Source organism: Spea bombifrons, chromosome 4 (genome assembly GCF_027358695.1).
Source record: "Spea bombifrons isolate aSpeBom1 chromosome 4, aSpeBom1.2.pri, whole genome shotgun sequence".
Lineage (NCBI taxonomy): Eukaryota > Metazoa > Chordata > Amphibia > Anura > Pelobatidae > Spea > Spea bombifrons.
Genome location: NC_071090.1, coordinates 82,692,648 through 82,710,201, shown reverse-complemented (window position 1 = coordinate 82,710,201; position 17,554 = coordinate 82,692,648). Strand labels below are relative to the sequence as shown.

The 17,554-nt window shown below is 36.7% G+C and overlaps 1 protein-coding gene across 2 annotated transcripts in view; it reads right to left on the bottom strand.

Annotated features, from left to right (window-relative positions):
• The window catches only part of SLC12A1 (solute carrier family 12 member 1), a 45,351-nt gene extending 28,287 nt beyond the window's left edge, over nucleotides 1–17,064 (bottom strand). The window contains exons 1-5 of one of the 2 annotated variants that reach the window (XM_053462267.1): nucleotides 17,026–17,064; nucleotides 14,651–15,225; nucleotides 8,927–9,046; nucleotides 8,523–8,598; nucleotides 3,961–4,056 (exon numbers count right to left, since the gene is read on the bottom strand). In XM_053462267.1, coding sequence (XP_053318242.1) covers nucleotides 3,961–4,056; nucleotides 8,523–8,598; nucleotides 8,927–9,046; nucleotides 14,651–15,058 — 700 coding nt within the window. In that variant the 5' untranslated portion in view covers nucleotides 15,059–15,225; nucleotides 17,026–17,064. Of the gene's footprint in view, nucleotides 1–2,173; nucleotides 2,270–3,960; nucleotides 4,057–8,522; nucleotides 8,599–8,926; nucleotides 9,047–14,650; nucleotides 15,226–17,025 lie in introns of both variants that reach the window. The other variant, XM_053462266.1, reaches the window with a different exon arrangement.
• Between the last annotated feature and the right edge of the window lie 490 nt (nucleotides 17,065–17,554).

Sequence of the window (17,554 nt, the reverse complement as noted above, 5' to 3'; positions counted from 1 at the left end):
CAGGATTAAGACACAATTTAATACGAAGCAAAACCCAATAGAAACCCAATAGAGTGCCAAGTGTTTCGAAACATTTTTTGAGCTTGAGACATCCTTAATTCTATACAGGGACTGTGCTGAATTTAGTACTTAAAAATGGAGACTTGATTTTGGATGTCACTGTCGGAGAGTGTTTGGGCTCCAGAGATCATCAATCACTGTGGTTTGATATAAGGAGAGAGGTTGCGTTGCCTCATACTAAAACTAAGGTTTCCATTTTAGAAAGGTGGATTTTTCATTTGGTGGATTTTTCAATGGACATCTTCAGATGGAAACCCGGTGAAATGGAACTATTTAAGTGATGTTCTGCTAAAGGCATCAGAGCATTGCATTAAGTTTGTTAGTAAGACTAAAAGGAAAAGGAAACCACTGGGGTACTCCGCAGATGTGGCAAATATATTCAAGGATAAGATGGTAGCTTTTAGAAACTATAAACAGACTCAAAATGAGGAAGATGGGAACAACTACAAAGCTAAGCTTAGGGACGCAAAATGCATCATTTGATGCACTGCAAGAAACACGGAGGAGAAAATTGGCAGGTTAGCAAAAATAAGCCTTTTTTAAATATTTAAGTGAGAGAAGAAAACCTAATCCAGGAATAATTAAACTAAAGACAAATTAAGAAGAGTTACATAAATGTGGATAAAGATCTAGCCGACTGCTTCAATAAGCAGTTCTGTTCTGTTTTTACTGAGAAAGATGAAGGTGAGGGACCCTTGTTAGCAAAAAGAAATAGCGTGACATGTAAAACGGTGTGTTCACAGAGGAAGAAGTTCTACTAAAAATAAAAACAGAAAAATCCATGGGACCCGATGGGAAACACACAAAGTTATTAAAAGAGCTTTGAAGTGTCCTGGCAAAACCAACTAGCAGACTATTTAACCATTCACTATTGGCAGGAATAGTTCCACAAAACTGTATAGTATCTCTTCCCCAAAAAGGTAGCAGGGAAGACTTAGCCTACCATAGACTAGTGAGTCTTATGTCTGCAGTTGGCAAACTAATGGAAACCCTGCTAAAGGATAGGATTGTTGAATATCTGGAACTAAATCGTTTGCGTGATCAGAAACAGCACTGGTTTACTACAAGGAGACCCTGAGAGGTAACTTAATTTATTTTGTTGACTGGGTATCTAAGATAATAGACCAGGGACAAGCTGTTGATATAGATGTCAGTAGGGCATTCAACACTGCCCCCCATAGAAAACCTATAAACAGATTGTAGTCTTTAGGTTTGGATGGTTGTGACAGGAGGCAGACAGTTGTAGTTAATGGTGTATATTCAGAGGAACGACTTGTTATTAGTGGGGTACCTCAGGAATCAGTATTGGGACATGTACTTTTTAATATTTTTATTAGTGATACTACAGAAGTTCTTAATCGTAAGGTATGTGTTTTTGCAGATGATGCAAAGGTCTGCAACAGGGTAGACCTTCCAGGTAGAATAAGTCAAGTGGCAAATAACTTAAGTAAACTAGAAGAATGGTTGCGAGTTTGGCAGCTGCAGTTTAGTGTTGATAAATGTAAAATAATGCACTTGGGACAGTCAATCCCATGTCAGTATATAGCATTGGGGGCACTGTTCTGTCAGTGATAACAGAAGAGAGGAATTTAGTAGTAATTATTTTGGATGACCTAATGGTAAGCAGACAATATAATAAAGTGTCAGAAAAGGCAAGCAGGATATAAATTATCAGGAAAGACTAAGGGATCTTAATTTCTATAGCTTGGAGGAAAAGAAGAGAGAGAGGAGGGATGCAATAGAAACATTTAAATACTTAAAGGGATTTAACAAAGTACAGGAGGCAATATATGTACATGTGAACATATCTAATTAAATAGTTTAGCTCCTTTAGCCCCAGTGTTGGTACTCAAGGCACAGCACATGTCTCCTTATATCACCAAAGGTAGTTCAATCTGGAACAGTCCCCTAGTTTAGGTCAGCCGTTTCATTTTAACAATGCCTAATAGGTCATTAATCCAGCCCTGGCTGATCCATATGACAGATAATAAAGATATGTTAGTGCTATATTATTAAGCGTAATGTAATAGTATAGTGAAATAATTTACGATATATATACATACATATATATATATATATGTGTGCGTGTTGTATTTTTTGTAAGGTGACTTACCGCCTCGAACAACTCCATTAGTACATATAGCAGACATAGAGAGACCTGTAAGAGTGGTTACCACTACACTCAGGGAAATGACAACGATCCCAAGACCTGGAAATAGCAAAAAAGACTTGCCTTTTACCTACATGACAATACAAGCAATTACAGATGACATCTTCTGTGGGAAATTCTGCCAGTTGATGCTTGGATGTCCTGAAACGTTCTCAATAGTTTGATCAGCACATGCAAATTGTCCCATAAAGATATCATTTTTGATCAACTATGACCCAGATATAACAATACTTACCATGGTGGTGATGACCTTCTAACCACTGAGTTATTTCATTTACTAGTAATATTTCCAGTACAATTCTTGTAAAATGCTCTGTAATTTGGAAACGTATTAATTCTAAAATTGAATTTAAAGATAAGGTATTATTTCTTTGTTTAATCTACACCAGATATTTATGAAATGTTTTAATAAACAGACTTGTTTTAACGGCAACATGTAATATTTTTATCGATTATTTCATTTTAAGGTAACAATTCCATTTTAATGTTTTACTGATGTGGAATCTTGATGGTATTCCTGGCTCAACGGAGTTTGCATTTTGCTTTATGACAGTCTGAGGTCATAAAAATATTGCACTTCTGGCAATAGGCTGATATCACTGTCTCCTGTTGTTTCCACCAAAGTAAACTGACTCTAGGAAACGATGTGCTGAGCTAGGAGGGTGAAGGACTTGTCTCTCTGAAAGACATGAAACTTTGTTCTAAGACTAAAACAGCTATAAATACATGACCTTATGTAAATTTATAACTTTACGGAAAAACACTACATTGTAAACGAATGCACTTCAAAACATATGCAACACTATGGTTGTAGTACTCTACAGTATTGTAACCTTATTATTAGTGTTTAGGGGACCTTTTTGTTCATTTTGAAGAGCCCCAGAACCTTTAATGCCTGAAATATGGTCTGAATTAATTAGCAAAATGTACAACGGTCGGTATGGTTATATGCTAATTTTTAAAATACACTTTCAATACATTCTTATACATAGAATAGTATTCCCTAGAAGGAACATCCTTCCATGATTTCTGAGGCAAGTAGATGCTGACCAGTTAACCCATAAACAGGCTATTTTTAAGTTATAGTTAATTAAAACAATGGGATGTTACCAGTATCACCATAATCTTAATACCTTACCTTTAAATAACTTCTGATTTTTTATTTTTTTTTACCTATTCATGTAACTGGAAAACTGATACTTACGTTCTAGATCCTTCTAACAGTTCTTAACAAAACGTTAGCAAACCTGTGTTGTCATGGAGGGAGACCGACTTCATTGCATGCATAGTCCAGATAACGTTCCAATGAGCCAACAACCTAGAATGTACTTTGCTGGTAAATCGGAGATTTACATCTGGAACTACCCATATAGCTTTGACTTTACTGAATAGTTTTATTAATCATACATGAAGAGTATGAAAACATTTCAGCAGATAGAAAGCTTGATTTCACAGGTGTTTCACTGCTGATTGTTATTTGAATCTGATTCTCTCTGAACCTTTTTCTTGCTCTATCGGCATAGATATACATTTTATTTAATACTTTCTATATATCCAGTAAATTAAGTCTATATGGAATCCAGATGATAATACCTATGTAAGTAAATTTACCTTTTCAGACATCAGGACAAGTGTTCTTCTTATGTCACAGACTTTCCATCACTAACAGAAAATCCATACCTAGCACCAGAAAGTCTTGCTTTTCTTAGCAAATAACCTTAACTCTTTACCTCCACGGACATAGCCGTTGGTTGCTATTGCAGAAGTTGACAACCCAGTAATTGAAGTAACCATGGTGGCAAGAACAATTATGACAACTGCCAAACCTGTCAGCAATAAGAAAAGAAATACCATATTTTACATATGCATGACTTTTTTTCTGATTGAGCTTTCAGTGGAACATGTGCACTATGATCTTTTGTCCTGAAAAAAAAGGTTCTCTGGCATTAAATGACTTCACACTAAAGCATCAAACGATGCCTGCTTATTAGTGTTTTGAGTCGTTCTGTCTGCAGATCCTGAAAAAAGTACGCTGTAAGAAATGTCTTAAAATGGGCTGAAAAGGAAATGGAGATCGGTAAAGGACTTTCTTGTATGTTCCAGTCGACGCTAAAAAAAAAAAGAGGAAAAAAGAAAAAAGTGCCTCTAGCCAGCCAAGGATGTGATTACCTAAAAATAAAGAGATTCTGAACTGGCACCGACCTTTAGAATGTTTCATGGCTCATTTTTTATTACCTCCTCTGACATATCCATTTGTGGCAATTGCAGAGGTGGACAGGCCAGTTATAGCAGTTACTGTCACAGCTAACCCGATGATAATGACACCAAGACCTCAGTGGAAAGAGAAGAATATACTCTGTTAACTATTAAATCTTTTTGTTCCATTGCTTCGATCTTATGCTATCCTTCCTACAGTAATAAAGACCACCAATGGATCTCCAGATTTGTAACTACAGCTTCCATCATGCGGAATGATACTGCATGTAGAACATCAAGTTCACCCGGAAACCCCGGGGTTGCATTGAGAACAGATTTAAACTGCACTAACGTCAATTAAATGTATAGAAAAAATTGAGGATGATCATATTGTAATATGAATTCATACAACGTATGGTGTGAATAGTTTGTACAAACAAAATCTGAAATTTTGGTTGCCTGGGAACAAACCAATACATTTTCCACCTAATGTATCGGTTTGACTTAGTCTGGCAGTTCTCGTCTTGTCATACCCCTTGAATATATGTATTGTATTAAGCGCTGCGTAAATTGTTGGCGCTACATAAATAAAAGATAATAATAATAGAACCCAAGTGGGAAAATCTTAGGGTGCATGGCTAATTTTGCTTCATTTCTCAACCTCATGTGGTTATACCCAAGCCTTCATACAGGTATATAATAGTTAAAAATCCCTCCTTGCACTGATCAACACTATTATAATGTCTCCCAAGAAAATTCAGTATAAGAACAAATAATATCAAGAAATGAAACTATAACACAAAGCCAAAATAAGAAAATGTCTCCAGTGCAATTCTCCCTAAATGTAAGACTTTGCAGAAATCATGATACTCATATAATAATGACTAAAAAAAGTATGTGCCAGGCTAATAATAAACACATCAACAGAAATTTAATGCAAAACTATAAATTCTTTTAACTTAAATCCAACACTTATACATATAATAACATTATGTTCATCACAGCATTAAAGATAAATAACTTCAAATTGGAAAGTCCTTCCGGCTGTTCTCACATCTAAGAGTGGAGTTATACCACTTAATGACACAAATAAGTTACCATTCTGCCCTTAGAAAACTAATTGTCCATGAAAGCCCTAAGCAAAGAATTGGCAGGTTTCACGGCAGGACATAAGATGTGGTTGTGTCCCTGTGGCTATAAGGTTTAATTTGATATGCATCATAAAGTCACCAAGCAGTTATTTGTCAGACGTGGCATATGCTAAAGTGCCGGCCAGTGAAAATTAGAACTTTGAGAATCTCTAATATTTGTCTTAGTAAGGAACAATCTTCCTATATATCCCAAACGACCCAGTTCTATTCAGAATTCTGGCATAAGCTATTCTCATTAAGTGAATGATGAGCACACTGTTTAAAATCGCCTATGGGAAGAAATGTCCTCAGCCCATTGTTAACAAGGGCTAAGCACTAAGATGCAAATAAAAGCTGATCCTCTTATCGAGACTAATTGTAGGACAAGGCACAGTATTAGGTCAATCTAGTATGATTTTAAAGGGGAAAGTCACCCAAGATATTACATGACAGCCTCTGGGTTTATTATCTAAAAATCTAATGGTAAATCAGAGATTTACATCTGGAACTACCCATATAGCTTTGACTTTACTGAATAGTTTTATTAATCATACATGAAGAGTATGAAAAAGTTTCAGATGGTTTATATATTTTTTAACCTAGACCAAGGTAAGATGATGTGGGCTTAAGCACAATGCCAAGCTCTTCAATAAGGGCAAAGAATGATCTAAACTTGAGCTGGCTGGAAATGCCTCCTTAGTTTGCCTTTAAAGCAGGAGAGTCTACTTCAGTTCATATATAGCAGGCATGTCCAAACTTTTTTCGAAGAGTGCCAGATTTGTTGAAGTGAACATGTGCGAGGGCCGACCGTTTTGCCTGACATTCTTTGAACCATTAAAATTAAATGCAAATTACCGTATTTGCTCGATTATAAGACGACCCTGATTATAAGACGACCCCCCAAAATCTGAATATTAATTTAGGAAAAAAAGAAAAGGTCTGATTATAAGACGACCCTATAGGAAAAAAGTTTTACTAGTAAATAATAATTCATGTCTATTTTTTTTTGTTTTTAATTTCCTTTTATTTACCAACCTGCCCCCAGTTATGCTCATCTGCTGCCAGTTATGCACATCTGCCCCCAGGCATGCCTTATACCCTCCGATATGCCACTCTGCCCCATGTTATGCCTTATAACCCCCTATATGCCACTCTGGCATATAGGGGGTTAAAAGGCATATCATGGGACAGAGTGGCATATAGGGGGACACTTACATACCCAGACACTAATATACCCACCCAGACACTTCCCTAACCACTGAGACACTTCCCACCCAGACACTTCCCACCCAGACACTTACCTACCCACCGAGACACTTACCTACCTACCCAGACACTAATATACTCAGGCACTTCACTCACCGCGATGCCTCAGCAGGCGCTTGCTGCAGCTCCCACGGGATTTCAGCATGACGCTGTGTGACCCCGCTAGGCCCCGCCTCCTCCCGAAAATTGAAGAGGTCTACCGGATCTGTTTTTGGACGGCACAGTGCTTCCGGGTCCCGGTCCTGCAGCAGTCTCCACAACCGGCTCTGCTTCCCCGCAGTGGGCGGGCTATCCCGGGAGCAGGAAGGTACGCATGTATGCAACCTCGGCTGCTGCCGGCACTTTCGCCGGCGCTCGGTGATAGACGCCGGCAGCAGCTGAGGTTACCGCACAGGAGGATCCAGGTCCCCTGCAGCGATGCGGGGGATCTGGATCTTAGTCTAATAGTCAGACCTCATTTGAGGTCTGATTAGAAGACGACCCCGATTACAAGACGAGGGGTATTTTTCAGAGCATTTGCTCTGAAAAAAACCTCGTCTTATAATCGAGCAAATACGGTAACTATTTTGTGCAAAGTTTATTGAAAACGGCATACTTTTCATTTTGTGACTTGGATGACAAATCTAAACAGGTGTTAAATCACTCTGCCTTTAATATAAAAAAAAAACAGATCTATATTTGGGCAACTTATCTGTAGGGCCTTATCAGACCAGAACGCGGGCCGCAATTGGCCCTCGGGCCGGAATTTGGATATGCCTGATATATAGGGATGGCAAGCTGGGTGTAGGGTTGACTCTCTGACTCTGGCTCAGCTTCTGTACTACTCCTGGCTCACTTACCTCTGATTTACTCTAAGTCAACCTCTGTTTCAATCTTGCAGTGTGTAAATAAACATCAGATTTATTTTGTAGCGAAACAGGTGCTTCGTTACTCTATCCGCACATATATGTATAGTGGAGCCCCTTTCTTTCAGAACCTAGGCCCTGACTATATCATTCCAAAGCAATGGCTTGGTGTTCACCTAAATATACAAACCAGCTCTTTGTCAAGAGCGGTTTAAGGATTTAGGTGAGATGACAGTTGCTCTTGGTGCGTGTAGGGAAGGGGGCATATTCTTGCAATCGGGTGTGTACAATATTTTTGAGACATTGATTTTATAGAAACCACATCCATTAAGTGATTCACATGGGTTCCTTGTAACTGCACTACACAGTACACCTGCCCAAGCTTTTTTTTAAGAAAGTTAAAAAAAGTCAATAACTGCAAATGTTTGCACTTAAATCCTATGTTTGGCTGGCAAAGGCTGCTGCTAGAGCCCCAACGGGTGTGAAAATTACTAAAGTGATGTATGAAGTTAATAAAAACTGTCAGACTATATCCATGGGAGACGTGCCTACATCGAGTAAATATATTAAACAGACGTACGCCTGAAACTGTTGTAAGCGCTTGTTCACACACTGAGTATAATCCCCGTGTTGGCGTCATATAATAGCAAACAGGTGGTATTTGCGCCATTTGTTGTCTGAGAGCAGAAGTGGTACAATGTGTTACAGATATACCGAGTCATTAAAATTCCTTCTCCGAACCTGCGTTATTTTAACATTTTTCTAGTACTCAACTGGATTTAGCTTTTTGAATGTCATTAGATTCTGATGCCATCTGGCAATCAAATGGTTAAGCAAACAGAATTATAAGCTTACCGATTCCAGCTTGTCCAACAATCCATGAGAGTCGAATGAAGAGCATCACACCCCATATATTCAGCATGCATCTGACCTATGAAGAATTATTCACAAAGACAAAGAATATACGTTTTTGTGCAAATGGCAAACACTATTCCAAACCAGTGTGAAAATGGTGTGTTTATTTTAAAAAAAAAAGACTTTATTTCCCTAATCCTTTCCAGATGCCTTGACAATTTGTGCAAAGGTTTTACTAATAGATAATAATTTAATATATGGTCAATAAAACAGTTTACTAAAATAGGTGGATGGTTGTTGGCAATAGATCTTACATTCATATGCTAGTGTAGTGGATTCTACTAAGACAATGGTAAAATTATAACGATTACGGAAAATGTATTTCTGTAAATCAAGTAACTCACCAGTACACCTTTTACCCATCCGAACTTCACAAATCCACCCTTTTCTTCCTCCTTATTTGGTTCCTCTTCACCCAAAACCCCATCTCCATTGGAAACTGAGCCAGGAGTCACTGCTACATTCTATAGTCACAAAAGGAAACACGATTATACATTATACATTATAGTTAGAATATCTATGAAGATCTACCATGGGTAGAAAGTAGGTGTCAATGACTCTGAAGGCAGAGATATTTGTTTCTTTGCTTCGTCTCCTAGCTCCAACATAAGCATGACTGTGGGCAGAAAACCCTGACATCATACCACTGAACCCAGTCTTAGGTGGTTTTTTTCTTGCATCAACAAGAGAGTGGACCCAGATATACCTTTACTATAAACAGTAATGATTATCACTGTTACCCAACCAACCAAGCAGGATAAGCAATGAAGAAGACCATACATCACAACGTATCAGATAGCTAAACGCTTTAGCTTTTGGGTGTGTGGTTAGCCTGGCAAGAAGATGGAGCTTAAATAAAATGTTCGAGAAACGACCTGATCTATTGATAACTATTCATGTAATTGAGTAAAGCATTTTGACTTTTAGAGCTGTAGAACACTATGATACATACCTGGCAAAGATTTTACGCTCCTAGAAAACACTGCGAAGAGAAGTGTTTTGCAAGCCTCCGAAATGCTTTGTTTTACCAGAAATATTGTCCATTCCACAGAGTATATAAACATAACATACAAAAATATTTAACGCTGATGCATAGGAAGTGCATTTAATTGAATTAAAATGTATACACAAAAGAAAGTCAAAGGTAAGTAATAGTATCTTTTGGCTGGTAAAAGTTTTTATTTATTTTTTATTTCATTTATATAGGGCTTTTTCAGCAATTCATTCTAAAATATGTCACCTGAGAAGGGTAGATATTGATGAATCGTTTTACAGGAGAAGTAGTAATGGTTAATGGAAATGCCTCGCTGCCGGTGGAGCTGGCAGTGGCACATTGCGCAATACTTGTAGGCAGTGAAAAGGTTACATTGGGAAGTTTCTGAAACAGCTATAAATATCAATGTGCTGAATTCATCTTCGCAAATGAATATGCATATTCTACTTTGCAGCTAGAGCACACGGCCAAATTCTTACCGACACAAAAAGAAACCTTCAATTATTGCCACCTGAAACCGGTTGTTTCCAGCATTCCCGGAATTAATGTGTACTTTCACACACCATTACCATAAATAATGGCTCCTAATGTTCTATTAATTTACTACGAATTCCTTTGTTTCTAACAGAGATTACTCATTTACCAATAGATTTGCACTAAGGAAACTAAGTCGTGCGGCATCCCAGGGACAATCGGTGAAGTGACCAAATCGCGGGTTGAGTGCATGTCGCTGGAGAAGCCAGTGCAGCGCCACAGCATGCCTTATTGTTCAGCAATCTGAAATATAGTTTTCTTTTCCTATCACTACATGAAGTGATTCAAATAACAGCACTCTGTCGATACAAAGTTAATTAGCGAGTAACCCATTCCTAGCCATCCTGCCAACATGTCAAAGTCTTGGCACTCTTATTGTGATTAAAGAAAAACCAATGTACCGGTTCACTTCAGTTCGGGCTCTTATGGTACTTTAGACCACCAATGGCTAACTTTGGAGAAACACTGCATGTCCTCTTTAACCTCATGCAAGACCGAAGTAACTTCAAAATGTACACTTTCGGTAAGTGTAAAAGAGCAAAAGGAAGGGAATGTGTGGAGCTTCAGGTTTGGACATAAACAGCTCAGTCAAAATAGCTAAAATTGTTTGTCACTAAAACTGATGAAATCATCTACGTATGGAATTCCTGGTCTGTTTACAACTCCATAGACCCCGAATATGAAATCCCTTCCAAACTGCATTACCACCTTAGGTGCTTCAAAACCTAGAGGGCCAGACTTATGTTCAAGCAACAAAACTTTATTGGTATTCAACAAAGCTTGGTATCAGTTAACTATACGTTTTAAGGCACGCCAAGTCTTTCATTGTTGTTTATTTACTTTGTGCCACCAGCATTGTGAAAGTATATAAGAAATATTTCAGGGGCTAGGACTATAATAATATAGTTACAATGGTAAAGGACGCAGACAGGACACGTATTGGCAATGTAACATTTAACAGAGATGCCACTCAGGATTATGACAAACAGCCAGTTGTCGCAAACCAATCATTAACAAATCTATATATTTAGAGTGTGCTTGAGAGTTAAATCAATAAACTGATCTCATATCAAATTTTAGACTCAACTGTACCATGCATATATTATACATGTTTCTTTCTTAAAATACTGAGTCAGTCAGACTATAAAATGGGGACAGAGAACAACTTCTGCTTTTGTTGTTTAAAGAAAACACAAGATTCTACAAATAGAGGGCAATAATACAATCGTACTTAGCAAACTGGAAGAATATCAACATTGAAAAGCACATTTTTGAACAATGATGTTGTTTTGGTACTTTAACGTTGTACACAATGGGACTGGGCTCAGACAAATGGCCTGCTCAGCCTTTTACGAACGAGCCAAAATCGAAACAGTCGCCATTAGGGAGAGCAACTTCCCACCCAGCGTAGCTTCCTGGGTCTTTTATCATTACTGCTAGCTCTAGTGTCTAGAGGCTCCCAAACCATCAAATAGCTCTATAAGGAACCATTCCTGTGGAAAACCCAAGGTTTATGTTTCACAAAGGGCAGTGTAGATCTAGTTCACTACTGAAAGAATAACAATGTAACATGGAATATTTTAATGAGCTATTTATGATGAAAGGTTAGAAAAATTTCAGGTCAGTTCATTCATATAATAGTAATGTATAGATTGTGTTGCAATGTACGTGTTAAGATGTTATTTTACTTTTTCAAAGCAGACATAAAAAAAAAGTATAGCAAAGGATGAAAAACCCATTACATTATGTACTATTCCGACAATAAATCTAGTATAGTGTTGTTATTTTAACCCAATTCTTTAAGCTGGAGGGCTTCAGTATAATAATTCCCAATATCAGAGGATAAAATATGGCATTGATTTTAGGTCCTTTGTGATATACGCTGTCCCATCAGAAGGAGGGTCAACTCTGGTTCTGCGAAAATAAATCTTGCTCTGCTTGTTGCTTATTTTAAGCTATACGTGGATTAATTTTCTGCCATAAATGTTTCTGGAGAATTTAATGCACAAAAAGTGTCAAATTTATGGGGCGGTATGACACAGTATGTTATTTGCTTGGTCTTGGCGCAAAAGCTACTTGCAGAAGAAAATGGCCATAAATCAGAAAATTCTAAACATGTCTCTAATTGTCACCTGAATCATACGTTTCCAAATACTATAGCTTTCCATATTAAATGGAGAAAAAAAAGCTAACCTTTTATCCTTGAGATGGGATTTTTTTACAATTTTACACAGGACCCAGAAAGCTGCTACCAAGAGAAATAAAGAGATGTATTTGCCGCACTAAAAAAAGTATTCATTTCATTGAATGTCTTCAGTTATTAGAAATAAAATAGACTGATGCAAACTGACATATCATTGTCCCCACGTTTCTGAATATAAAATAAGCTTCGGACAAGACTCAATTTACTCATCTAAACTAGTCAACATTTAGGTGGTGTCAGTCTGACTTCATCAGAATGTCATCTTTCCGAGGAAGGACTGACATAACGCCCGTTTATTGCTGCATGTATGATTATGTAAATCAGCCTTTTTTATATTGACAGGTAGTGCCAAGTTGATTTTATTTATGGAAATTCATACAGAATTGGGCTCAATGTTCTCCTCCACAGAAGATTATACTATTTGGCCTAACATATGCCTAGAAAATTTCCCCTAATATCTATCATCTGCTTCACATTGATGAAATTACTTTTTTTTTCCCAAAACAACAGTAAAGTTGCAAAGTAAAGTTTTTAAAGATCGAAGATTTTGCAGCCCTTTTAATACAGGGTGTTGCGCATAGGCTGAAATGCAACTTAACAGCGGAAAGCAGGGGCTTAATTTAATGATTTAATTTCTAAACCTTATTTTGTTTTAATGGTGGTGGAAAATACATAGTTTTTTTAAAAAAAAAAAACATGCCTGATATCAAATATGCCGTCACAGATTCTGGAGTGTGATGGCATACAAAAAAAAAACCTGCATTGAAAGTCTTCTAAAACTATTCAGCATTTCCATCGGGAGTATATAGTAATAGACAAAAAAAACTTTGGAGAGGTAAAATGCATTGTATCAGTGGCAATTTAACCCTTTATAACGTCAACATGTTTTTTATACCATGGCGACACCTGCCCTACCTAAACATAACATAAGCAATTTTGCATACTTGCTGTTTGTATATCGCTACACATATACTCTAAATCCAACAATAACAAGATAATAACTGGATGACGATCTCTGCACATAATAGTTACAATTCAATCTACGTCAATCTTCGCAAATGTTTTAATACATTATTTAACATTTGTTGTAATTTGTCTCATTAAGGATGCAGTGATTTGATCTTATCAGAAACACGTTTGTTTAGATGTAGAATCAGCGCATATTGATCTGTGATATGTCCGCTAAACATTTATGTTCAGCTAAGCAGTTTTTGTTTTTTGTACACTTGTGGTCTTGGAGTTAAATTACTGTGATCTGCATAGTTTTTAGAAGAGAAATCCAGAAAATAACCGTAATCTTGCTGATTTAAATTATTCCATTCTAGGTTTTGATTTTGACTGAAAAGTTACACTGCAAATGTACACAGGTGAATGTTCCATTATTTGATACATGTCTTGGTTAGAAAGAATTATTTTTTTACCATTGTACCATTTAGTTGACAAACGATAAGTGCTTAGCAAATAGATTTCTTTTTCTAAATAGAAATCAGCTGCACCTTTGTGTGAGAGGAACACTAACCAATATCATGTTACTAAATATACATTTTTTTGATGGGCTAGGGGCACCTGGAACAGGGCCTGCTAGGGAGATCAGAGAGCATGTGGCCTACAACAGCATAAAATCCATGCTCTTTTGCACACCTACTCAAGCTTTACTGAGAGGGTGGTAAATAAGTGGAACAGTTTCCAAACATAAGTCTTATAGGCTAATATAGGGATTGAATTCTACCATGTATGGTACCCTGAGTGTAAGGTGAGACCAAGGACTGATTAAGGTTTGAGTCTTTACATTAGGAAAATGTGCAGACTAGGTTGGCCAAATGGTTCTTATCTACCGTCAAAATTCTATATGTCTGTTCTGGTGCTCAGCGTTGAGAAACAAGCAGAGGTTCAAGGGAATCTAGATATGAATGTCTGAGTCAACGCAGATAAATACCCCCTTCTGCCTCATCTAGAACACCAGGGGGTGAGACCCTTCTGACAGGTAAGCACATGGGAGCAGGAACTAAAGAAGTTTATTGGATCAAGAGAAAAGGGCAAGGTAAAGAGAGAGCGGACAGCAGCATCCGGAGCATTTACAGAGTCAAAATGCATTCACCCTAGACAAATGCTCTTATGTGGGCTGGTTTCTCTTAAATGTGTGGGCCTATTTTTATAGATTATTTAAGCATTTCATATGGCCAGAGCAGGACATTTTCAATTTGAGGGTCTTTAGGGGTTTCAGTGGCAGGGCTTGCTACTGTAACATTTAAGGATAACTTTAATAGCAGTTGTCACAGGTGATGTAGCTCAGCGTGTAATGACCTAATGATTTGTCATTTATATTTGTTACCTTACCTTCGAGAGTTGGTCATGGATATCTGCCAGACTTGGTCTGGTTTTCTTGACCCCGGAGACACTGCCCGTGTTTCTGTAATAGTCAATCTGGGGAACAGCTTCCATTGTGTTGTGTCCAAATGTTTTCAGGTAATATGTGTGACTGTGCGTGTCATAAGGATGAAAACTTCCTTCGGTTTTAATTGTGTCTCCATTGTGCAAAATATTGTTATACATCTCCCTATTCCCAGCAGCATAACTCATTCTAAGTCTGTTGTCTTCTCCGGCGAAGGATGTTTCCTCATATTGTGGAGGGTCTTTATCTCCCTCACACGCAGGGTTGTCATAGCCTTCATTAACTACATTGACTTGAAAACGTGTTGGGCTAATGGGAGTTGTATCGGAAAATGAATCTGGGGAGTTATTCATTTTATACGACACAGTGTACCTGAACTATCCTGCCAACTGAAAATGTGTTTTTATCATGTGTTCTGAAAACCTGATAAAAGGCTTACAGGGACATATTATTTTCCCTTAACGCTAACACAGCAAAATAGTTTGATGGTGTGTTGTACTCTTGGAGCCTTCTGACGTAACTGTGAAACAAAATAAAAATAAAAAAGAGAAAGAAAAATATTGTGATAAACCAAACCAATAATTTAATTTCAAAGTAATAGCAAAGGCCTACCTGTTCTATTTAATAAACTACAGCAGCTGACCATACGAAATTAATGTTTACCAATTATCAATGTAGGTGCCAACAATTTTATTCAGACTATGGTTTTGTAGGAGTGAAGGGCAAGGAACAACTTATGATACTTGTTGGAAAGACTCACTTGTGTGAGAAATAAGTGTATGTCTTGATTATTTAGAATGTTTTTTTATTACATTTTAATCCCTTTCCTCACAGTTTTACACTTGTGTACAGCTTTTGTTCTGAGAATTACAGAAAAGCACATTGAGTTATTTTCAGAAGTATACAAAAATATAACAAAAAATATATAAATGTAGTTATTTTGAGATAATAACACGTTCAGAGTTTTGTCAAATATTCACTAATCACTCAGCTTTCTGAACAGGCTTTCTAAGTTTTGTAATAATTTTCATGGCCTGATAATGTTCAGGACAATGGTTAAACCATGCTTTAAAGGGACAATAGGGCATCATAACACACTTTGACTTTGCGGTATCTAACTCACATTTCTAGAAACATACAAACCCTAGATATTTCTGATATTGTTTGTTTTTTTCTATCATTTGGGAAAACTTTTTTCTTTTTTCTATATGTATAGCATGGGATGTGTAGACCACCATAATGTTACATTTTAATCCAGTTTGCATTGCAATAGTGTTAGCATATCCCAGGTATGCAAAATTATTTCTCCCTACATTTGTGAAAGAAAGGTTAAATTATTATATTTCGAAAACTTCCTAGTTATTTATTTCACTTTATGTTCTCACAGCCTTCACTCTCCCTTTGAAGTACATCAGGGCCATCCAGTAGTTACAAAAGTTCTACACGGTTTTGGGTAGAGAGCCCCAAACCCCATGGCTGAGATAGTAATTTATCAAATAGCAAACTATGCAAGGTCCCTGTCATCTTGGAACCAGTAATCCTATTGGGGTTTATTCACTATGAAACCAGGAGAGTTTTAGTCAGTTTTATACATTTTTTATGCATCAAGCTCATCTAATATATGTGTTTCTGGGCACATTTAATTAACATAACACATCAGCTGAGTTTTGAATAAAATTACTTGAGATAAAATCAAATTTCAATGTTTTCAATGTTTCATTTTGCCATGTGAGTCACTAATATTGTTAACTAATATAAGGAAACGCTTTAGTATTTGTTTGACTTTCTTCATTTCTTAATAAATGTTTAAACGGAGTAAATTGAAGGTAAATTGTCACATTAACCAGTGATACACAATGGTGATATTAGAGATATGCTAACAGAAGGAACAAATATAATCTCTTTGACAGTTTTGTTATGTGACGGGTATCTGTTTTCTACATAATTCATTATTTTTGACTGGTTTTATTCACATTCATTTTTTTTATGTAAAAACTATAAACAATGGCTTGATTAACGTTCAAATTGCATAGTTCTCTGTAATAAGGGGCAGAAAGGGTGATACAATTTAGGAGCCTCAGAAACTGTAATATTGGACTGATAATATTACAAAAAAAGAAGAAAAAACACCAATATAATACCCAGTAAAATATGTACCATCTATACTAAGCATGACAATAGATCATAAATAACTTTACATAATTAAAACTACACATTTTTAAAGCATTTTAGAAAATAATCATGAATCAATTTGTTACAAAAAAAGGAGAAAAAAAGACCGACCAGCAAATAGTTTATCATTTATATTTGTGCCACTGACCTCTCAGTCCTGGAAAAACACAAGGATGCAATTTCTTAGCAACTGATTTCCATAACTTTGGAAAGAAAACATTAGCTTATATACCATTCACCTTCAAAATCTTCCAGCCCATCATTGCTTAACGAATATTTTTATTGGCTCAGAATGATTTAAAAACACATGGCATCCCTACCAACCATAAGCCTGGAAGTCTAATTTGAGCACTTAACTAATTAATGACTTACTCACACATTCTAACTGTTAAACATCAACTAATATTTATACATATGTAAACCAATTCCAGTGTACTTGAAGGAAATCCAGAAAGGACACTTTTAAATGTGGAAAACATATTTACCAAGAACCAAGTCTTCATGCAAAATTAACTGGATTTACAACGTAATGTGAAGTAAAAGATAAAATGTATGACATTAATCATAAAAGGTAGTACTAAAGTCCTAAAAGTATGACTTGTAGGGTGTACTGTGTTTATACATACATGTCTAAGTACATAGACAGTGTCGCATTTAGGCCAAGGTCCACTGGGTCT